General features: G+C 36.4%; 1 protein-coding gene across 1 annotated transcript in view; it reads right to left on the reverse strand.

Annotated features, from left to right (window-relative positions):
* CFAP47 (cilia and flagella associated protein 47) overlaps positions 1-24,753 on the reverse strand; it is a 544,336-nt gene that overhangs the window by 195,138 nt on the left and 324,445 nt on the right. The window contains exons 48-50 of the mRNA XM_047716464.1: positions 5,310-5,506; positions 4,241-4,384; positions 3,462-3,635 (exon numbers count right to left, since the gene is read on the reverse strand). Of these exons, the coding sequence (XP_047572420.1) occupies positions 3,462-3,635; positions 4,241-4,384; positions 5,310-5,506 (515 nt within the window). The remainder of the gene's footprint in view (positions 1-3,461; positions 3,636-4,240; positions 4,385-5,309; positions 5,507-24,753) is intronic.

Below are 24,753 nucleotides of genomic sequence, written 5' to 3' on the forward strand. Positions count from 1 at the left end.
ATGAACTATAACCTAAAAGCCTTTTTAAAAAGGTATAAAAATGTCTAGTAGCTATAGTGCCTGGGTGGTTCAATGTGAGTGTTGGGTTCTTGGTTTCGGCTCAGGTCATGACCTTGGCGTCATGAGATGGAGCCCCATTTAGGCTCCACACTGGGCGTGGAGCCTACTTAAGATTCTCTCTCTTCCCCCAGCCCCCACCCCCGGCTCACACCCTTTCTCTCTTTCTTTAAAAAAAAAAAGGACGAGGGGCGCCTGGGTGGCTCAGTGGGTTAAGCCGCTGCCTTTGGCTCAGGTCATGATCTCAGGGTCCTGGGATCGAGTCCCGCATCGGGCTCTCTGCTCAGCGGGGAGCCTGCTTCCCTCTCTCTCTCTCTCTGCCTGCCTCTCCGTCTACTTGTGATCTCTCTCTGTCAAATAAATAAATAAAATCTTTAAAAAAAAAAAGAAAAAAAGGACGAGTACAGCAATGAAAAAAAGAAGAAAGAAAACATATGAGAAAAATATATTGAGTTTGAGTTGTTAGCAGATTGTCAAAATGCAGGTGAACAGCAAACAGTCGAGAATGAGGGACTGACTTAACACATACCTCTCGAGTACCAGTGCAGGTGTGGCACATGTAACTTGATGACAGTTTGAAGTGAAGAAATGTCCAGGTGAGATGTTGTAAAGACATAGCAATATTTTGGAAAACGGAAACTTGAAAAGACATCAGGAGGTTAGAGGGATAAAAGAACCAGATAAGTAATAATCAAGAAATGGCAAGGAAATGAGAAATACACAATGATATAAAATAAAAGGTGAGGAGTTTTAAGAAGGCAGATCGACACTGTCAAACACTGCAGGAGTTTTGAGGCAATGCATTGGCAAAATAAGTGATTTTTCTTGACCCAAAGTCAAAGGTAATCGTTGTGGCAGCAATTTCACAGCACAGTAGAAAGGCTTTAAATCGCCCACCGTAAATTAAGAAGTGATCATGCAACCATCATTTTTTCAAAAAGTTTAGCAATTGTGGACAATAAAGATGATAATAGTTGAAGAAGTAGTATACAGACAAGTTTTCTCTGGTAATGGAAAAATTTGAGAATATACATTAAGGGAAATAACCCTACAAAGATGAAGACACTGAGAGTAAAAGAGCAAGGGAAAAGAATGTGAATCAGTCTTGAGTGCACTGAGGTAAACTTCATTTCACAGACGGAGGAATGAAGATGGAGAATCAGAAGTATTTCAGTGGTACTAAAGCAAGAGTATGCTGAAAGCTGAAAGTATAAAGCAAAGATTCTCAGCCCAGACCTTCTCCTTGGTGCTACCTCAGTTGTTCCTCAATAGAATTTCTATTGAAATGCAAACAATCATCTTGTATTATGTATTAAAATTTGTATTAAATTAAATGAAATGAAAGGGCAAATTCGTATTGCTCATTATTCTGTATTGATTAAAAACAATGGTAAATTTCAAATTAATTAAGAAAGGAGATACTGTACCTATGGATAATATTTCTAGGAACAAATGTTTCTTAAATCTTAAATACTCTTCAGTTCTTTTATAATTGTTGAAGCTCTTTAAACATAAAAATATGGAAAATCTCCCTTGAAAAACTATTAGGTATTTGACACTATAATCTACACTGGGTATAAAAATGTGGATAAGAGGGGCACCTGGGTGGCTCAGTGGGTTAAAGCTTCTGCCTTCGACTCAGGTCATGATCCCAGGGTCCTGGGATCGAGCCCCGCATCGGGCTCTCTTCTCAGCAGGGAGCCTGCTTCCTCCTCTCTCTCTGCCTGCCTCTCTGCCTACTTGTGATCTCTGTCTGTCAAATAAATAAATAAATAAATAAATAAAATCTTTAAAAAAAATGTGGATAAGAGAGGCATGCCCCTTTTCTCAGTTTATAATCTGGTAGAAAATAATAAAAAGGTAATAGTAATATGATATAGTATGTCTGATGGTGGAAGCACATGAAAGCTACCTAATCTCTAATTTTATAATCCATGAATTTTAAAAGTTATTCAAAAAATTTTTTATTATCATTCTAGGAAAAATGGCACCTAAGACATGCCCTAAAGAATTAAAAGGAGTAAGACAAACACAGAGAAATGGAAGATAAGGAGTGGGGTAGAGATTTCCAGATAGGAGCAAAAGGAAATACCATTTACTAAGGGCTGAGTGCTCCTGGAGCCAAGAGTAGGAACAGATGAAACTGAGCAGATGAGCTTTTAAAGGACAGCAAAAGTCAATTCAGGGAATATGGATTTGATGCTGAAGGTAAGAAATGAAACTGCCAAGTTTCAACAGGGCAATGACAAAATGAGATTTTTGTTCTTAATATTCACTACATTTCCCATCCAGTAAGGAGAGAAGAAAACCAAAGCACATATTTTTTTTTCAGGATTATAAAACAAAAACAAAACAAACCACAAAACAAAACCCAGAGGGTAAACCTAGAGAATTTCCAAACTTCTGCAGTACCCTCTGAAACTCAGGCACCTATGATGAATAGATATGTGAAGCTTCTTTCAAGGATTCTATTAGGTACACAACAATTTGTAGATAAATGTGGGAGTGGGGAGTGAAAAAATGTATTTTAGAATTGGCTTAAATCAAGTGAGGAAAGCCAGGTGTAAAACTTCATAAGAAACAGGGGTGCCTGGGTGGCTCAGTGGGTTAAAGCCTCTGCCTTCGGCTCAGGTCATGATCCCAGGGTCCTGGGATCGAGCCCTGCATCGGACTCTCTGCTCAGCGGGGAGCCTGCTTCCTCCTCTCTCTCTGCCTACTTGTGATCTCTGTCTGTCAAATAAATAAAATCTTTAAAAAAAAATTTCATAAGAAACAAAGATGTAAATAATTATGCACCTCTTCACATTCCCACTATTATTTACACTGATAAATGATAGGATACAATTTAGAAATTTTATGTCTACAGATTTCACATTAAAATTTTAAGAGCTTGGGGCACCTGGGTGGCTCAGTGGGTTAAAGCCTCTGCCTTTGGCTCAGGTCATGATCTCAAGGTCCTGGGATCAAGTCCCACATGGGGCTCTCTGCTCAGCAGGGAGCAGGGAGCCTGCTTCTCCCTCTCTCTCTGTCTGCCTCTCCGCCTACTTGTGATCTCTGTCAAATAAATAAATCTTTAAAAAAAATTTTTAAGAGCTCTTGAAAATACTTTTGAAAATATCTTTTATTATCATATTAACTTATTTGGGTAAAAATACATAATTCAAATAAGCAGCTTTTAATGTGCTTTATGATCATATACTAATACTTAGAAAACTTGTTTGGTGCTATTTCAACTTTATAATTGATGAAATTTGATAGCTGTTGGCCTAACAAAAAGTAGAGTTCTAAACATTTCCTTATGTGGTACTTCACCTAGTTAAGTAAAATTAAATGTTTTTAAAATTTCATATAATTCAATATACTCCTTCTTAAAACACTTTCATCCTTAAAAAAAAATATCTTACCTTAAATGTTTGAATGGTCTTCGTATAATTGGGCACCATTATGGGTTTATTTGTCGTCTTCCCTACTTGACAGTATATAGTGATGTGTTCCAAGGCCAGGGGTTTTTTCCCAATCCCTTTTATGTCAAAGACATACTCCATACCATCTACTTCATTTTGTAGAGTAAGTCTGCCCTGTGACAAATCAGCCAAATTTCAGCTCTATAGGAGTCACAGTTGGATCTCAAACAATCTCTGCTATCCTATTAACTTTGAATCTGATTAATGAAATGAGCTTTCAAGGAGGTGTCAGTCACTGACTTTTCTGGTTTATGTATAAATACTTCTACTGAATGGATAAAGATTAATTTCCTGTGAAAAGCTCTGTATTTCTCTTTACTTTCTCTAAATGACAGAGTTTATATTGGCATTCTCATACATAGCAAGTATATGCCTTTTTATGTCCTTGTCAAAGAAATATGTCTTAAGAAAATATTCTCTGAAGTATCAACTACCTTAATGAATAAAAATAAAGGAACAATGATTTTACTTTGTTAAGCATGTTATGTAAAAATAGTCCAGATATAAGTAGTGGCAGCCAATGGCACTGTGAATTTTAGAAAATTTATCCCTCAAATTAAAAGATTTATTAAAGTTTCAAGCAGAGTGAATACTAATAATCAAAAGCATATAGTATATAACTTTTTTTCCAAAAAGGTTTATAATAAATTACAAAGGTTAATATCATATAACAGTTCACTGACAAATTAATACTAGGAAAAAAATCAATGAGTTCATACCATAATCTCACATTCCAAAATAGGTTTGAATGTAAGGGGATACTGCACAGTTTCTCCTGGTCCAACATATAAAATAGAAGGTCCAAAAAACCAATCTCCTTCTATAGTAACTTGACATTTCCATTCATTCTTTGTCTTATTACTCTAAAGCATGAAAAAAAATGTAGAAAAATATCAGAAGGGTGATGTTGATAAATCTGAATTACGTATTAATTCTTGGTACTTTTAATAAAATTATATATTGTATTTTAAATTACATTTCAGGCTTTGAAAGTCATAGTTGTTAAGAACAACCATCAACAATGTGAATATTTAGCATAAGGGTGACTATGTATGCTTTCATTGTCATACTGGAGCACTGCCTAACAGGTTGACCCATGGGTAATTTAATATTTAAAGAAATATTTGTTTGACTTATTAATTACTGTGAAAATTATAAAATGGTCTTAGAATTACACATTCTACTCCTAATTATGGGCAATCTATCTGGTAAATTGCTCAGATAGCAAAGCTTATACATCTCATCAGAACAAATTTTTGTGCTTTGAGCAGACTTTTCTTACATCTTTAATAATTAAAGAAAAAAAAACAAATTCTAGTCTAGAATATTCAACATTCCTTACAAATATATTACCTTTTTCTATGCTGTAGTGTCACTTTGAGAGCCAAGCTACAGCCAGTCATTGTTCTTCGTGCCCATGAACCCACCTTAATTGTGAAGATCACAACTGAATTTGAAGCAGAGATTGGAAAGATCATAAGGGAGAGATCAAAAGGGAAAGGAATTCCCTTTTGAGTGGGAATGCTATGATAACTTAAAGAAGTTGGAGTTACTTTTTGAAGGAAAGAGGATCCAACAGAAGTGATTAGTGAGGCACATAACATGGTAACATTTATACTGAAGAATAAGCTCTGTCCTCAATGTGGAGAAACAAATGGCAGCAGATAATTTCTAGAATTATAAATTCTAATAGTTCAAGATGAGAGGTTTGGAGGACTTTAATTGAGACAGTAGTAATGGGAATGGAGAAAAGGACCAAAAAACTAATTAAGTATAAGTACCACTTACGACTGGAATATGCTGGGTAAGGGCTTCAAATGCTGGTGTTTCAAATTCAAACTTGGCCTCTGGACGTTCTTCATTTACCACACCTTCAATGCAATAGACACGCACATCATACCGTGATATCAGCAAAATTTTACAAGGGTAGCGTCCAGGACTGAGAGGAACAAATCGTAAAGGAACTAGAACAGATCCATCTGCAACTATTAAAAAGAAAATTTTAAATAGCTTAGTCATTTTTGGTGGCATAAATCCTAAAATTCATTTTGGAGTAAAGCAATGTTTAATACTATTGTATTTAATTATATTTTATAATCTAGAAGAGATTAGTTTATCCTGAAGTAACACATTACCCCTAAATCACCAGGGCATAACCATCAAGTTTATTTATCAATGACATAATACATCTTGTGCATATGTTGTAGGAAGGTCTACTCCATAAAGTCACTCAGGGACCCATGTTGTGAATGATGCCACTATCTTACAGGTGTGTCCTTACATTAGGGACACCTCTCTTCCTTTCTTGACAGGTCAAGGGAAGAAAAGTGGCTAGAAGCTTGCTCAAGGGCTTTTCAGTGCTCAACATAAAAGTAATACACATTACAGATGACTCTTGAACAATACAGATTTGAAACACAGGTCCACTTATACATGGACTTTTTTTCAATAAACATAGTATAGTACTAGAAATGCATTATCTCTTCCTTAGGATTTTCTCAATATTTTCTTTCCTCTAGCTTACTTTATTGTAAGAATACAGTGTACAAAACAGTATACAATACAGTATACAAAACAGTATATGAAACATTGTAAGAATACAGCATACAAGCTATGTGTTAGTCAACTGTTAATGTTATTGATAAGGCTTCTGGTCAACAGTAGGCTATTAGTAGTTAAGTTCTGGGGAAGTCAAGAGGTAAATAGGGATTTTTGACTACGCAAGAGGTAGGTGCTCCTAACACCTGTAATGTCCAAGTGCCAAGTGTACATTTAATTGGCCAGAACCAACCACATGGCTCTATCTAACTGAATGGGGGCTGAGAATGAGACAGATATATGGAATATTTGGTAAGCATTATTGTTTGCTCCATTTCTACGACTTAGGGGTACTCTGTCCTCTGGTAATCAAAATAATTTGCAGCTTGAGCAACAGATGGAAATAATTTTTCCATAGTTAATAACCAAGGGAAGCAGTTAGAGGTATGTCCAATTAATACTTCTCATATTGGGGCACCTGGGTGGCTCAGTGGGTTAAGCCACTGCCTTCGGCTCGGGTCATGATCTCGGGGTCCTGGGGTCGAGCCCCGCGTTGGGCTCTCTGCTCAGCGGGGAGCCTACTTCCCCCTGTTTCTCTGCCTACTTGTGATCTCTCTCTCTGTCAAATGAATAAATAAAATCTTTAAAAAAAATACTTCTCGTATCACCTTGTTATACCATTTACCTTAAGTCAACAGCGAATATCAATTCTTACAGTAGGCAGACTATGTTGGCCTTTTCCTTCTAAGCAACACTAATTTTTTTCTCTGAAGGTCACCATTTTCTTATTGTCCATGAAATGAGAAAACCGTCATAAAAATCTCTCAACGCTAAAATTGGATGTAGTATAAGAGTCTCAAGTCTCAAGCAAATTTCATTGATAATGGCAAAGTACTTAAATAATAGATAAAAAACAAATGGCAAGAAAATGTTCAAAGCCTAATTCTATATGAGGAAGTTCTCTGAAACCAAGAAAACAAGCCTATCAGCCAATGGACCAGGCAAGTATTATAACATTAATTAGCTATAATTTTAATTCACTCTCATTTAGCACCTCAAATGTTAAAAATGGCAAACATGTTTTCAAATACGCAAGTGTATGTCAAGAAAACCAGTCACATCTGCAAAAATATTAATTGCCTTAAATCATTTTAAAATCAAATTGAGGATTTGTATTTGTGTTACCTGTTAGGTGTCATATATTATATGTGTATATATATATATATATATATATATATATATATATATATACATACATTATATAGAATGTTGCATATTGTATATTGTTATATGTCATATATTTTATACTATATATAATGTTAGTATTATATATTGTATATTAAAAAACACTGACAGTGCATCACATTTGAAATCTATTACATCTAACCAAAGTTCAAGATTATCAGCTGGTCTAAAGAAAAAATAAAGGCTGTCAGAATGTTATTATTTTTATTCTATCCTATTCAAGTACAGATTTTCATTGACTGTTTTCATTCTGAGAGAATTATTTGAGTTGTGGCAACATCATTAAAACAAACCAGGTCAGATAATCATTTGATCAAAATTGTTCATTTATTAACAGAAATAAAGAAACCTCATTGTTCTCTTTCACAAACAGACTGAAATGAAAATATTTAGATTAAGTAATTTAAATAAAGTTAAACTGCTTAGAACAGGAAACTTAAGCAACTCAACAGTAATTACTATTCTCATCAAAGATAAAGAATAACTAGCCATTTAATAGTAAACAATAATTGGAATGTACAGTCCCAGTATAAAACTTCTATCGGAAGCTTTATGTTATACACTATTTCCCTTTCCCTAAAAATACCCACTTCCTAATGATACTGAGTCTGAAAGTGAAAGCCAAGGACATTCTTAAGTGTACATTTTCCAACTCATGAAATGTTCATGAGTAAAGACCCCAAGGAATGCCCGGTGCCAGCCTCTCTCCTTTACCAGTCCCAAAAGGAATCCATCATAACAGTGGAATTCAGAAAAATGACAGCTTTATTTCTGTAGATATATTAATAAAACAATATTTGTTTATTTTCTTAAACATCTGAAGTAATGTAATTGATTCATGCCAGAAACTTAAGTAGGACAATCCATGCTTCTGGATTAAGGCACTCATCAGCCAGGATCCATATTCCCTTAGATGTAAAACAGCAGAAGTAGAAATGATTTTGATTTTTTTAAATTTGGGAATTTTACTGGCCACATTATACCATCTAACTATCATTCTCTTTTAGGGACATGTTTTCTCAAAGTCCTTTCCAATTCTGTACCAGAGCAGATGTCATCCATACCCTGCTAGATCCCCTGAGTATTTAAATTCTTCCTGCAGGCAAATGGCTTTATAGAAAACTGCCTTTCTCTCTGAGGGCTTTCTCCTGGCATAGGAAGGTACTCAGCCCTCTTATGGATCAGGCCAGAAGTGATAGTTCATTGCCTGCATTTGCAGTCCTCAACAAATAATGTATGAAATTGGTAGAAAAATAACCCAGGGTCTTCGACCATTGGTAGGAATAACTCTGAGGTGAATTCTACATGAACTCCTAGAGATCCCAGTGCAACTGAGTCTAAATTATTAACAGTGGCAACTGCTAAAAACACACTGAAAACCTGAATTGGCTTTTCCTTGCTGTCTCTCACTCCCTCACACTCCTACTGATGTTTCCTGCGATCACCTCTCAAACTACTCGCTCTTAAGACCCGGTTTCAGGGTTTGCTGCTGGGGATCCCCCAACCAAATACACACCCTTAGGCCCAGGAAAGAGAGCTTCCTGTCCAGGGCCTCATGCTTTCTAGGGCCTTTGTGTCTCCTCTGTCATTGTCTCTCTGCCCATGCAAGGAGTACATGGGCTCATTGGGGCAGGCCTATAGGGAACCAGCCCCATCCAAGTTTCCAGTTCATGTGATGCCATAATTCACAATCCAAACTGTTGGAACAGATTTTCAGGGCTTGCACAGGACTTTTCACTTTGACAGTCCTCTCATCGGAACACTCCTGGAACCGAAGCCTAAGGTGCGGCTATCAAGGGGAAGATGTAGACCAAAATTAATTATGTGGGCTGAGGCATCCACAAATTTGTACACGAGACCCCTTATGGTACACGCTGTTGAAGGTGAAGGAAGGGAGAGAACGGAGTGGGCACCTGGCCAGAGCCCAACTATTCTGTGCTATCATATTCTTGTGCAAAACTCTAAGGTGGCCAAAAATTCTAAATTCCAATGTGGTCTTACAGGTTGGTTTATATTTGTCAATGTGGACTAACAGAATATAGTCTATTTAAAAATTTGTTAGTTTGATTTACTACTTAAAAAATTTAGCCATATGACATATGGGCTTGCATCTGTACTTTTGACATGGTATCACATGTTCTGAACAATCTGGACCCATCCTTTTCATCCCCTACTCTACTTAGATGGAGCTCACCTGGTGCCTTGACAGATGATCCTGGTAACTGTGGCAGTTCCCAGGGTTCTATGATTAAAGATAACCAAATATATCTAAATTTACCAGATTACAGGTACTGAAGAAAATAAAGGAAATAAAGACAGACTCTCTCTAGTGAAAGAATACATAATTTTATGTTAACATTAGCTACTAGAAGAAGTCAGTGTGATCTATAGTTTTTGAAATAACCCATAAAAATATACTGCGCTCAGATCCTAGAAAGGTCATGGTTGGCAGAATAAGTCAATACTGATCTTTGGTCAGCTATTACTGCAGAAAGAAACTACCTCAAAACTTAGTGGTTTAAAGAAACAACCATCTATTTGCTCATGGTTCTGGGGTCTGACCTCATTTGGGAAAGCTTACCTACTTAATGTGGTATTAGCTGGGCTCACTCATGATTTGGGACCTCAACTAGGAATTCTGGCCAAGAGCTCTCTAATCTATGAGATGAACCAAATATGTTACATGCAGTACGTGAAAATTACTAGCTGCAAAAGAAGGCCCTAATGTATAAATGGTTATCATATATCTGTTACTTTCACCCTTAGTAAACCACTGGCCAAAGCAAGCCACAGGCCAAGACCAGGGTCAACAAGGAAGGGGAGACTACATAATACATGTGTACAGGCAGACGTGATCCATTTAAGCTTTACTGAAACATTCTACCATGCCTTAACTGCAAAGAGACATGTATAAAACTGATAAGGTGAGAGAGTTAAAAATCCCATTTTCTAGTTTTAGCTCTCTTTCCTATATTGACCTTGGGCAAACAATTTAAAGAGTCCTTTTTTTTTAGCACATAAATTCTTAATCCGGTTAAATTAAGGAATAAGATTTAATCAGTGGCTTTTAAACATTTTATTATTATTATTTTTTTTTTTTGGCTTGGGGGGTTACTGTGTCTGAAAAATACCTACGACAGAATCTCAATATATAAATATAAAGCAAAGTAACCTAGAGTTGATCTGGTTGAAGTTAAGATGAGAAGCTAGAAAGTTCCATTCATTTCCACAGCCCCCCTATAGACAAACAAAAGCACTTTAAAAGAATGTCAGGGCTCTACAGAATGTAATTTGATTCACTCACCTCTATTAGGTTTCTTTCTGCCTTACTATTTCATGATTAGATGAAAGTACAGCAGAAATTTGGAAGAGACTGAGTAATACAGTAAAATGGTTATTATCTTCTATACTTAATTATTTAGGTATATTATTAGCAAGCATATCTTAACTCAGAAAATGAAGTACCTAGAGAATTACTATATTTATGATACAAACTAATTTATAAAAATTAATTTATGATAAATATTTATTTGTTATAAATTAATGCATGAGTAATTACATTTTCAGAGAAATTTTTGACCTATTTGCTAATCCCACTTCCATCTACTACCGGAAAGTTTCAGCATACGTTTTTTTTTTTTCTATCCTACAAATAAAAAGATCAAATCACATGCTAGTTGGAATTTTACCCATTTTAGTTACTTTATTGTGTTTTTATTGTCACATGAGCATCTGCCTTCACAAATACTCTGATAAAGTCAGTGATAGATTCACTGTGTGCTAATGATTACTCATTACTGAACTTCTTCATTTAATACCAAAAACGGATTCACAGACCTGTACCCCTGGGGCTAATAATACATTGTATGTCAATAAAAATAAATAAATAAATAAATAATTAGTTAATTAATAAAATTTTTAAAAATATCAAAAATGCCAAAATACCAAAATACCAAAAGTATGCTGTAGACTTCATATAAACAAGAAAAGCATTCAGCAATTACAAATTTTAGATTTGTTCAATTTATTTTGTAAAATGTTTTCTTTTTTTTAAAGATTTTATTTATTTGACAGACACAGATCACAAATAGGCAGAGAGGCAGAGAGATAGGAGGAAGCAGGCTCTCTGCTGAACAGGGAGCCCGATGCGGGGCTCGATCCCAGGACTCCGGGATCATGACCTGAGCGGAAGGCAGAGGCTTTAACCCACTGAGCCATGCAGGCGCCCCTGTTTTCTTTTTTTTATAGATTTTATTTCTTTATTTGAAAGAGAGACAGAAACAGAGCATGAGCAGGGGGCAAGAGGCAGAGGGGGAGGGAGAAGCAAACTCCCTGCTCAGTAGAGAGCCCAGGACCTTGAGATCAGGACCTGAGCCAAAGGCAGACATTTAACCTACTGAGCCACTTGGGTGCCCCAAATATTTTCTTTAGTAGAAGTATAATTGAGTATCATTCACTCGGGAAAAAATGTTTTCTGAAATGGCTTGTGCTTAAATTATTAAATTTATTATACTATCCAATAAAGTAACAGCAATTTAAAATGATAAAGACCTATATATTTATGAACAAATTCACTTTTTGAAATATTGGTTAAAATGGATTTTATCACTTCAAAAGAGACTCAACTACTTTTGCTTTTCTATCATCAGGAAGATCTCAAATAAATATAACATTTAAGAGTGAAAACAGAGGGATAAAAAGAGAAAAAGGGAAAAGGGAAGAAAGGAAGAAGGAAGGAGGATAATTATAAAGAAGAGAGGGAAGCAGGAATCAAAGAAGGAAAAAGAAAGTTTGGGGAGATGCTAAGACAATGGCATGTGACCTTTATTTTCCTAACCAATTCTGAATGGCTGAGAGCACAGGACTTATTTCCCCATGAAGTTTTTTAAGTATCTGTAACCAGGAAAGACTGGTATGCAACTCCCAGTCAGATTTTGCTGAAAGCCAATACTTGAACATCCTCACAGGTGCCCTAAAGCAGAGGAAGAATTCCAGAGAGAACGATCAAAGTGAAGTAATAACTAAATGGCAAAAATTGACAATTATTTGCAGCAGAGCTACGGTAGGCTTAACTGGCAGATGGAAGCCTAATCTCATTAATTGTGTTGGTCAAGTCTAGTAGGCCTTTACTAAAGTCCCGTCAGCTTGATCTTTCAATTATTTAAAGAAGTATAATAAAATCTCCCACTTTGAGGGTTTGTTCATATCTTCTTCCATATTTGTCAAATATTTCTTTACACATTTTGAGATTATGTGGTTAGGTAGAAATAAGTTTGGAATTTTTCTCTACATTGGGTGATTTTTTAAAAAAGATTTTATTTATTTGACCGAGACAAACACTGCGAGAGGGAACACAGGCAGGGGGAGTGGGAAAGGAAGAAGCAGTCCTTCTGCCCAGCAGGGAGCCTGATACAGGGAGTCCAATGTGGGGCTCAATCCCAGGACCTTGGGATCATGGCCTGAGCCAAAGGCAGACGCTTAACCACTGAGCCACCCAGGCACCCACACTGGATGATTTTTTTTTTTTTTTAAAGATTTTATTTATTTATTTGACAGACAGAGATCACAAGTAGACAGAGAGGCAGGCGGAGAGAGAGAGAGGGACGCAGGCTCCCTGCTGAGCAGAGAGCCCGACGCGGGACTCGATCCCAGGACCCTGAGATCATGACCTGATCTGAAAGCAGCGGCTTAACCCACTGAGCCACCCAGGCGCCCCTGGATGATTTTTTTTTTAATTAATGTATTTATTTGCTTTAAAGTCTACTTATTCTAATATATTTATGCCAGCTAATTCTTGATTAGTATATACATTACTAGGTATGTACATTTCTGGATATCTTACCCAGTAATTTTGCCAACAACATAAAGCTGCACTTCACTTTCTATTCTGAAAATATCAACTTTCACAGTTTTGTTTGTTTCTATTTATCATGATTAATGATATATTTGTGTGGAACATCTCTTATGGTACGTTTCTGTACTACATCCTTCCTTCAGTTCTTCTCTATTCTTGCATTCTATTGGACTCATCAAAGTTTTCTTTATTTTCTTTTATGCCACTGCTGGTTCAGAAATTATGCTGAGGTGCCCAGGTGGCTCCGTTGGTTAACTGTTGTTTGGTTAACTGATGTGCCCAGGTGCCCAGGTGGCTCAGTTGGTTAAGTGTCTGACTTTCCCTCTCAGGTCTTAACCTCAAGAGACGTGAGGTCAAGCCCAGTGTTGGGCTCCATGCTGGATATGAAGCCTACTTAAAAAAAAAATGGGGTGCCTGGGTGGTGCAGTCACTTGGGTGTCTGACTCAGTTTAGGCTCAGGTCATGATCTTAGGGTCTCTTAGGGTTGTGGGATCGAGACATTGGTTAGACTCTGGTCAGTGCCGAGTCTGCTTAAAAAAATGACTCTCTCTCCCCATCTCCCCCCCTCAAATAAATAAATAAATCTTTAAAAAAAAGAAATTATATATCAAATCTCTATATTTTTTGTTTGTCCCAAGTTTTCAACATGTACACTTTATAAAAAATATATTAAAATATTAATATTAATTAATATTATATTAATATTAAAATAGTTCAAACTTCTTCCCCCCAATACAAGAACCTTACATGTCTAATGGTAATACCCATCCCCCAATACAGTTATTATCTAGTAATGGAGTTCACTTTGCTTTTAGAACACTGAATTATTCATTATTATTTCCATAGTCAATCCTCACTGAGATTTACACACACTTATTCATGATTTTAATAACCACTGTTACTGGATCCTAATTCTTTTTTCTGAATTAAATTCCCTTCATTCCTAAGTAGGTCCTCCATTTGTTCTTTTAGCAAATATCTGTGAGTTTTAAATTGTCTCAACCTCATTGTTGGATTGAAAATATTTTTATTTCATCCTTACTCTTGAGTGATAGTTTACTGGGATTTAAAATTCTAGGCTGACAGTTAATTTGCTTTAGCACTGTAATTCCACTGTCTTCTGGCTTCTATTCTTACTGTTGGGAATTCTACCTTTGCTATAATTTTTGTTCCTTTGAAAATCATACCTTTTTGTCTTGTTGCTTTTCAGAATTTCTCCTTTACCCTCTATGGTTTCATTATAACCCATTTAAGTGTGAATTTAGGTGTCACTCTCTTATCTTCTAGCATTAAAAGAAGTCATTTCTGCCTTTTCTTTTCTTGCTTGCTCCTATAAAAAGGAGAGGGGTCTCTTTCCAAGGTGGTCACTTGTAAAGGGTTCACTTTGCCGTGATTTCTTAGATCTGCCTGTGGAGGTAACTCAACGCATCCCCATGGGCCAATTTCCTGTAGCAGAGAAGCATCCATCTATTAGATGTAGGGAGGATAGGGTCTTACACCCATTGGCAGTTTTCAAATAATCTAGGGAAAATTGACATTTTAGGAAATTGTGTTATTTTCCCATTAATGGATAAACTCTACTGTCACCAGTAACAAGAACCACAAACCACCTGGACTCTTCCCATCTCTGCTACCACCCCCAGATCTACATGCTAGATTCTGCACAGCCTTGATAGAATGAAGTTCCTCCCCATTTTCCCCAGCAGCAGGAGTCATTTTAACTCCAGAGGGTTTGGATTTCCAAGAGGAATGCAGCAAAAGAAGTCTTACTAGAGGGCCCTCTTGGAAAATATTTTACATAGATTCACTTACTCATTAGAAAAAAAAAAGGTTTAAAACACCTACTATGTGCCAGAAGGGGTGCAAGGAGGAGGCAGCTTCCTAGTTTTCTGGTAGGTACAGATAATAAATTTCTGAGGAAAAGACAGATTATGGGACTAGACTGTTTCCTTTTTATACCTAAATTTTCTTTTAATTACGCATGAGCTGTGGAGGCTATTAAATGTGTTTTTCAATCAGGCCACATCAGCTCAGTAATTACTGGGAATTTCTCATAGGACTTATGTAAATGGGTGGTTGTTATCTTTCCTTTCCATTGCTACTGAATTTTTGAATTTCTGTATGTATTCATGGATCATTTAATGGAAAATTAGAAGAGAGCTTGCCAATATTTTAACTAGGAGCTAAGAGTTGCTGCTTGCCAATATTTTAACTAGGAAGTTGTCTTTCTTTCTATATAATTTTTTAAGATAAAATTTCCAAAAGAAAAGAACTGAAATAAAATTTCTAATTAACCCCTCCAAGAGGAAAGAAGCAAGGGATTACTGATGGTAAATTAACTGTCTTTTGCATTTTTCAATTTCGAATACCATAAACTTTCTCTAATTGTCATGTGTTAAGAATAAAATCCGTTTTAAATAGAGTTGATTTTTATGTTCTTATAGATTGATTTACTAAGAGTGCAAATTAATTTAAGCTGTTAGCAAGCCAATAAACAACACATTCTCTAGGATTTAAACTAGGAGAAAAGGCTTATGCAATTTTTGATTAAATGTCTTCCTAAACGTATTATTGCATAGCATATGTTCACTATTGAAGATCTAATAGAAAGATTAAGATGCTGTTTAAAGCTCACATTTGTTTTTGCTTGCAGGCTCTATGTCCACAGACATAAAACAATAAAAGGCAAACTGGGAGACACTAATAGAACTGAAAGTATCTACAATAAAACTATAAGGATAATACTATATACTCCGTCTTGGATATTATAATCATGTAGACTGGGTTATAGCAAATTATTTGATTTAAAGTATGTTTTCTTTGATAATATAAGCCACAATCTTGTTTCATGAATGTAAGGTGGGAGGAAGAAAGAACCTGGGGCTGGCAGAACCCCCAGACGTTAGGACAAGACAGAGATTAACAACTGAACAGGCTGGAAACTCTGACTCTGGTAGGATAGGTATGGGAAGGGAAGCCAGATGAGAAAGGAAGATTAGTCAAACATTTTTGACTGGGATTTTCAAAAACAGAAGTGGCGTTATAATCAAGTATGTGGACCAGAGATAAGAAAAACTAGGTCTGATTGATGTCAGAGACCTGTTCTATAGTCAAGAAAGACCCAGGATCCTGAGTTCAGAGGCAAGATTCTTGTTTAAGAGAACTTGGGCTGTTTAGGACAGGAGTGGATTGCAGGACGAGTGAGCGTACCAGTACCTGGGGAGGGAGTCTGCAAACAACTAGTTTGGATTTTAAGAAATAGAATAGAAACTTACACCAGGGTACTAAAACACGAAGGCTAGAGGAAGATGCACCACAAGGATGAGAGCACAGAAAGAGGGAGCCAGGGTTGCCAGATTCATACTACAGTAGTACTCAAGAGAGGGCAGGTATGACAGGGGAGACTGATGGACAGCACAGGTGGGAGCCGAGATCCCAGGTCTCAGGACCTGGGATGAAGTACGTGAGCAGAGACGGTAGGGGAAAGGGAAAGAAACTGAATAGTCTAGGAAAGCTGCTGACAGTAGAACGAGAATTCCTTAAAATATTAACAGTAAGACAACATTGCAGTATGGGATCCATTTCACCTGCTTCCTGAGATTCCCTTGGTTCTGCCACCTCTAGTAACCTCACTACTTGGCCTGCCTCTGTGTTCCTCTGCCTGAGGATGACCTGCAACTTCCTTCAGAACTAATGGAGCCAACCCCTTGGCCACTGCTTGGTGCACAAGTAGATCAGTCCCAAGTTCAGAATTTCTGGCTCCTCTTGCCATGGTAGGGCAAGGAACCTGGCATTCTGTAGGGCCAGGGAAGGCCACCTCAAAGCCGAGGGCCATTAACTCCCATGGAGTAAAATCTGGCCAATAGGCATAGGAGACAGGAGGTACACATGAAGACAAAATTATTTCCCTTCCTCTTTCACAGTGATTACTCACAGATATTTTTCACATAGTTTTTCTCTCTTTCCTTCTTTTTTTAAAGATATTGTTTATTTATTAGAGAGCGAGAGATAGAGAGAAATTACAAGCAAGGAGGAGAGGGAGAAGCAGACTCCCCGCTGAGCTGGCAGCTAACATGGGGCTTGATCCCACGACCCTGGGACCATGATCCGAGCCGAAGGCAGACGCCTAGCCAACTGAGTCACCCAGGCTCCCCTTCACATAGTTTTTCAAAGTGATACCTATTGAGCAACCTGTTGCATCTATTCATGGAGGTAAAAAGTCGGCACTGAGACAGCAGCTCGAGCATCATTCATTGTTTTGCTTCCCCTTCTTCCCTTTCTTGGTTCTCTTTGCTCTCACTCTCATGGCCCTGAGTTTGCACCTCCCACGTAAAGCATCAGTATTTAATTCTTGCACCAGTCTCTTCACTGTCTAACGCACTCAAACTAAGATAATCACTAACCAAAAAATAAAGACTTGACGTGACATCTTACGTGGCCTCCTGAAGGGATTTTGATTTTCTGGGCCTGATTTTCCTCATTTGTAAAATGGAGATGTAAAGTGATGGCATTACACCACACAGCAATGGATCCCTAACTGTAATATGTGGATTAACTATGACAGTGATTTGGAAGGAAACTTTTTTTTAATACATTTATTTATTTATTTTAGAGAGAGGAGGGGAAGGGCTGAGGGAGAGAGAGTCTTAGGCAGACTCCATGCTGAGCAAAGAGCCTGAAGCAGGGCTCAGTCTCACAACCCTGGGATCACAACCTGAGCTGAAACCAAGAGTCTGATGCTCAAATGACTGTACCACCCAGGCGCCCCACTTCCAATATATATATATATTTTTAAGTAGGCTCCATGGAGCACTGGGTGTGGTACACAAACAATGAATCTTGGAACATGAAAAAAATAAAGATGTTAAAATAAATAAATAAATAAATAAAGTAGGCTCCATGCCCACTGTGGAGCCCAATACAAGGCTTGAATTCACAACCCTGAGAACAAGACGAGAGCTGAAATCAAGAGTCAGGCACTTAACCAACTGAGCCACCCAGGCACCCCAGAAACTTAACATATAGGTTCCTAGACCTCTTCCAACCTGGGAGTGATTCAGTAAGTCTAGATTTGGGCCTGGAAACTGTATTTTGTAAAAGGCATCCAGGTGTCACTGATGTATAACTTGGGTTGGCAACAAACAGCAAAGTGGGGGGAGCACAGGCTTTGGATACTACAATTCTCAAATCTCTTCCATTTGTGTCAGAAACCTAACTAAAACTAGCAGGAAGCACAGAGGTAATCTGTGGCCCCACTAACTGGCATGTACAGAAGGAATGACCGCCTTTACAATGACAGAATCCAGAGATACACCTGGAGTCATAACATGTCATCCTTCTTTCTCTATACTGACCTCATTCTTGGAGACTCTACCCACTTACCCCAGACTTATATCCTACCAGCTTAGCAGACCTGGGGGAAAAATCCCTTTTCCAAAATTCCAGCAAAGGTCTAAAGGCTGACAGTCCCTGAATTAAATGTGGACAACTGAAGCCCTGAAACAATTTTTGTAACCAGGTGAATAAACACTCCAATGACCAGAGAGCTAAGGAGACAAGCACTTATCAGTTAGAATTGTGTATCAGTGTTATCATGTGTCCAACTGCTGTCATTTCTATTAGTCTATAAGCTTCTTGAGGACAAGAACTTATTATGATTTCCTCATCATTTGAATCCCCTTAAAACAAATCCAAATGAATGAGTGAAACTCCTTTAAATCTTCAATAAAATATAATTAAGTTTCTAAAAAAATAGATTTTAAAATTTTAAAAAAATATGAAGAATGGTAGAGGTACAAATATTACAATTAAACAATTAACTTTTGGGACAAATAATTAAATGAAATTCAACACAGCTTAGATAGGGACATAGATATAGATTATTAATTGAATTATTTTTTTATTCCTTAAAATCATTTTATATGATAAAGCATATACTTTATTTATTTTATTTATTTTATTTAACATATAAAATATTTATATGAGAAAACATATACTATGCCCAGAAAAATCAATCCAAGCTATCTATTCTTCACAGAAATTCTTTATTTTTAAAATTTTTTTCTCCACAAAAAATCTTTCCTAACTTTCCCAGTAAGCATTTCCAATGCTTTCTTTCCATATTAAGATTTATTTGAATCACACAATTACAGCTCAAATATTCTGATAAAGATCTATATATTACTGTATAGTTTCACCTCAAAAATCACAATGTCAACTGAAAGTCTAAGATCTCTCTTTCCTAAGTCAGAGAAAGGCAAATAGTATATGAACTTTTATATGTAGAATCTAAAAAAACAGGAACAAAAAAAGAACAAATAACCCAAAAAACCTAGAAACAGAACCTCAAATACACAGAACAAACTGATGGTTGCCAGAGAAGAGAGAATGGGGGGATGGGCAAAATGGGTGGAGGGGAGTGGGAAATACAGGCTTCCAGTTATGGAATGAATAAGTCATAGAGATGAAAGGTAGAGCATAAGGAATATAGTCAGTGACACTGTAACAGCATTGTACAGTGACAGATGGGAGCCACACTTCTGGTGAACATAAACATGCAGCATAATACATAGACTCGTCCAATCACTATGTCATGCACATGAAAATAATATAACACCATGCGTTAGGTATACTTCCATTAGTCATTCAACCAGTAAATATAAAATTTCTTTTTCTGAGAAAAACCAAGGTTGTTGGCTAAAAAGAAAATTTAAAAAAATGACACTTCTATAGGGCAGTTTATATAAAAGGGAGACACTAAGTTATAACCTGCCGCAGGTCAGGCAATGAAAAAAACTGAAGAAGAGGGACGCCTGGGTGGCTCAGTTGGTTAAGCAGCTACCTTCGGCTCAGGTCATGATCCCAGCGTCCTGGGATCGAGTCCCGCATCGGGCTCCTTGCTTGGCGGGGAGCCTGCTTCTCCCTCTGCCTGCCATTCTGTCTGCCTGTGCTCGCTCGCTCTCCTCTCTCTCTCTCTGACAAATAAATAAAATCTTAAAAAAAAAAAAAAAAAACTGAAGAAGAGATACCCTGAAACGGAAAGAGATAGGAGTGAACATTCGCAGCAGCTCAGTCATTTACCCATCCTAAGGGTGGCCTGGGTTGAGGCCAGAATACAATAGCACATGACCCACTTTTCTGACTTGGCTGAGGAATCTGTTAGCAGTGATATGAATTGAGGAAAATACCTGATCAACAGGACTGATCCCTGTACCCAGGAGTGTGATTAGGGAAGAGGCTCAAAAGATTCAGTTACTCCCCATGAACACATTCCCCAAAGGTGATGCATATCAGTGACCCACATTAGGATAAAAAGTATTTCAGAAAGCAGGACAATCAAGAAAATAGAAATATCAATGGTCAGACCTTGAAATTTATATATAAAGTGTTAATAGGTTTATCTCTTAAGTGCCCACTCCCCTGCTGACCACTGAAGCTACATCCTTTCCTCTTTCACTCTATCACCAGACACCCTTTTCCTAATGAGAGATCACAACTATGCTTCTACATGAAGTCAGTTAGGTGTACCTGGGACAGCACTCCACATCCCAGAGATGGTTAAAAGGCACCTCTCTGAGAAAGGACAAGATTATTATTTTTCCTTCCACAAGAGCTGTGATCACACCAGCTGTCATGACACTTATTAAAACACAGAAGACAAAGATCAAAATATTTTAAGCATAAAGGAAAAAATGAAAATTCTCTAAGATTCTATGTTTAATGTTAAAATAAAGAAACATAGTGAAACATAGGAATGGTAAATAATCATAGACCTAATACTGAAAAGCTGACTTTAAATACTTCATTATGTTTTATTACACGTATGTGTGATATTACAATGGAATGTGTCACTGGTGCAATGAATGCACAAATGAATGTATTCATTGCATTCAAATATTACTATAATTCCCCATAAACTTAAGAACAAAATTCTATTTCAGACACTATTTTTCCTCTGACTTTTAGTTTTAAAAAATGAACTTTCTTCTGTTCACACACACACACACATACACACACACACAAAATGATAAAGCAGCAACAAAGAAAATTGTGATTTCCTAAAGTATGTAAGTATACTTACCTAACTACTTTCCTAACTTCTGAATTTTACTAAAGTTCTCTGCATTCAATTTAATATACTTTAGTTAAAATAACTTCTGAACCCCTATGTATGAAAATACAAAATGAATTTACAAATAGAATTGCACCTTCATAAGAAAAAAAGAATGACTATTATACCAGAATCTTCAAATATAAGAATAAAAATCGATCAACCAGGGAGATAAGAACAAGTCATTATTTTCAGTCAGGTATTATATGGATAAAAACAACTGATATAAAATAGAAATGGCTGAAAGTTATAAACAGAGCTAAAAATTATACATATCTAATATGTCAATCTAGTCACCAACAATTTGTAGACCGTTTGAAACTGAAAACCAGATGCTGGACCTTTTTTATTGAAACAGTGAAGACGAAGTTTGGGTTAAGTTCTCATATGGCTAGTCATATTTCTCCATGCCACAACCACTGTCAGCACATCTTACTAGCTAGTTATCCAAAGAAGTAATACTCTTAGTCACAAGATAGAATGAAAGAATAAGCCACAGAAAAGCAACTACCAATAATGAAAATGTCACTCAGAATATGTCCCAAGGATGGCAAACACTAGGGACAATTTTCCACATCAAATTCTAAAAGACAAGGATTTTCTCCATCTTGGGTGCCTGAACATTGCTTATTTATACACAGTCAGCCCTCAATAAATATTTGTTGAATAAAGTATCCCATAATCTAGCATCTCTGTTCAAAGAGGGTAAAGATAATATGTTCTATAGTAAATTATGCAATTATGTCACTATCTACTTGATTCTAGTTAACCTGCTCACCTTCTTTGTGTTTGTTTCCTCACCTACAAAATGTGGAAGTTGGGCTAAATCAGTAGCTTTCAAATCAGAACCCCAGCCTTATGAAAATGTGCTTCATGAGCCATTGCTGGGGTTATAATAACAGGTCAGCAGAGGACAAGCAGACTGAGTTCTAAAGCATCTTCTCTGGCTTTGAACAGAGAAACTTTCCATTTTCCTAATTTATATATTGGATGTTTCATAATATTTCAACCTCCCTCCCTAAACAACTATTGTTACTGTTAATATACTCTTAAATAATCAGTGGGTCAAGAAAAACCTGGGGAAATCAGAAAATACTTTATGATTAATGAAAATAAAGATAAAACATACAGAAACTTGTAGGATTAAGGTCAATAAGTAATTCATAGTTGCAAATGCCTATATGGAATTTTGTAACTATAAATGCCTACAATAAAGAAGAAAAGAGATCTGAAATCAATAACCTAAACATTCACTTTAAGATACTGGAGAAAGAAGAGCAACCTGAACTAAAAGAAAGTAGAATGAAAAAAATAAAGATTGAAAGAGAAATTAATGATAGAGAAAACAGCAGAGAAAAGTCACTAAAACCAAAAGCTAGCTCTTTGAAAAGATCAACAAAACTGACAAACATTTAGTGAAATGGAACAAGAAAAAAAAAATTCAAATTCGAATCAGAAATGAAAGTAGGGACATTACTTCTGCCATACAGAAAAAATATGGAATGTAAGAGAATGGTATGAACAATTGTATGCCAAAAATTACACAATTTAAGTGACACCACTGAAACTGACTCAGAAAGAGACAATCTAAATAGATCTACATAACAAGTAAAGATATTGAATATCAAAAGCAAAAACCAATGAAATGCTAGCAAACAGAATTCAGCAGCATATAGAAGAATTATCAGCATTACTGTTTTAATGTGCTTGGGATGCCATTAATAAAATAGAATAAACTAGATATCTTATAAATAACACATTTACTTATCACAATTCTGGAGGCTGAAAGTCTAAGAATGAGGTGCCAGAAGAGTCAGGTGAGGATCCTCTTCTGGGTTTCAGATTTATCTTTGGATCCTCACATAATAGATAGGGTGAACTAGCTCTTTGGGACATCTTTTAAAAGGATACCAATGCCATTCATGAGGGCTGTGTCCCCATGACCTAATCACCTCCCAAGGACCATACATCCTAATAACATCACCTTGGCCAATAGGTTATCAACATATGAATTCTGAGGGGCCAAACACATTCAAACCATAATGATTACCAAATGGTATTTATCACAGGGATGAAGGTTGGTTTAACATCCAAAAAATCAATGAATACGATATTCTGTAACAATAGAATAAAAAAAACAAAATCTACATGTTTATTCCAATTATGCAGAAAAATAATTTGTAAAAAATACAATATGCTTTCATGAGAAAAACATGCAACAAAGTAGGAAGAGATGGGAACTTCCTCAACCTCATAGAGAGCACCTATAAAATACCTACAGCTATCATGATTCTTAATGATTAAAGACTGGATTCTTTTTCCATAAATTCTAGTAGACAAAAATGTCCCCTCTTAATGCTTCTATTTAACAGTCTACTGCAGGTATTAACCAGATCAATTAGGTATGAAAAAGAAACATAATGAATCCATTTCACAAGGGAAGATGTAAGACCATCTCTATATGCATATAACATCATATATTATATGGAAAATTCTAAGGAATCCAGCAAAATAAAATTTAAATAATCAATCCATCAAGGTCAGGTGATATAATTTTAGTATACAGCAGTCAACTATATTTCTATACATTTGCAATGAATAATCCAAAAATGGAAATAAGGAAATAATTCTATTTGTAATATCATGAAAAAGAGTAAAATATTTAGGAATATATTTAACAAAAGAAATATAAAACTTACACTTTCAAAACTATGAAACACTGCTGAAAGAAATTAAAGAATATCTAATGAAATGGGAAAATATTACATGGTCATGAATCATAAGACTTAGTATAATTAAGATGATAATCCTCTCCAAATTGATTTATAGATTCAATGTAATACCTATCAGATGGACAGTTGGCTTGCTTGTTCTAAAATCCATATGGAATTGTGAGAATATCAGAACAGCCAAATAATCTGGTTAAAAAAGAGCAATGTAGTAGGACTCACACTTTTTAATTTCAAAACTTATTACAAAGCCATAATAATCAGAAAAGTGTGGTACTGGCCTAAGGAGACATATAAATCTATGGGATAAAATAGAAAACCCTGAAATAAACCACATATTTATGGTCAAGTGGTTTTCAACAAGGGTGTCAAGATAATTTAACGCAGAAAGAACAGTATTTTCTTTTCTTTTTTTTAAAGACCCATTTATATGGGGCACCTGGGTGGCTCAGTCAGTTGAGCATCTGTCTTCAGCTCAGGTTGTGATTCCAAAGTCCTGGGATCAAGCTCCACACGAGGCTCCCTGCTCAGTAGAGAGCCTGCTTCTCCCTCTTCCTCTGCTGCTCCTCCTGCTTGTTCTCTCTCTCTCAATGTCTCAAAAAAAAAAAAAAAGAGACCCATTTATTTAAGAGAGAGAGCATGAACAAGTAAGTGAGGGGAGGGTCAGAGGAAGCAAGAGGGGAAGCAGACTCCCCATTGAGCGCAGAGCCCAATGAGATGTGAGGCTGACTCTCATGACAGTGAGATCACAACCTG

Source organism: Lutra lutra, chromosome X (genome assembly GCF_902655055.1).
Source record: "Lutra lutra chromosome X, mLutLut1.2, whole genome shotgun sequence".
NCBI lineage: Eukaryota > Metazoa > Chordata > Mammalia > Carnivora > Mustelidae > Lutra > Lutra lutra.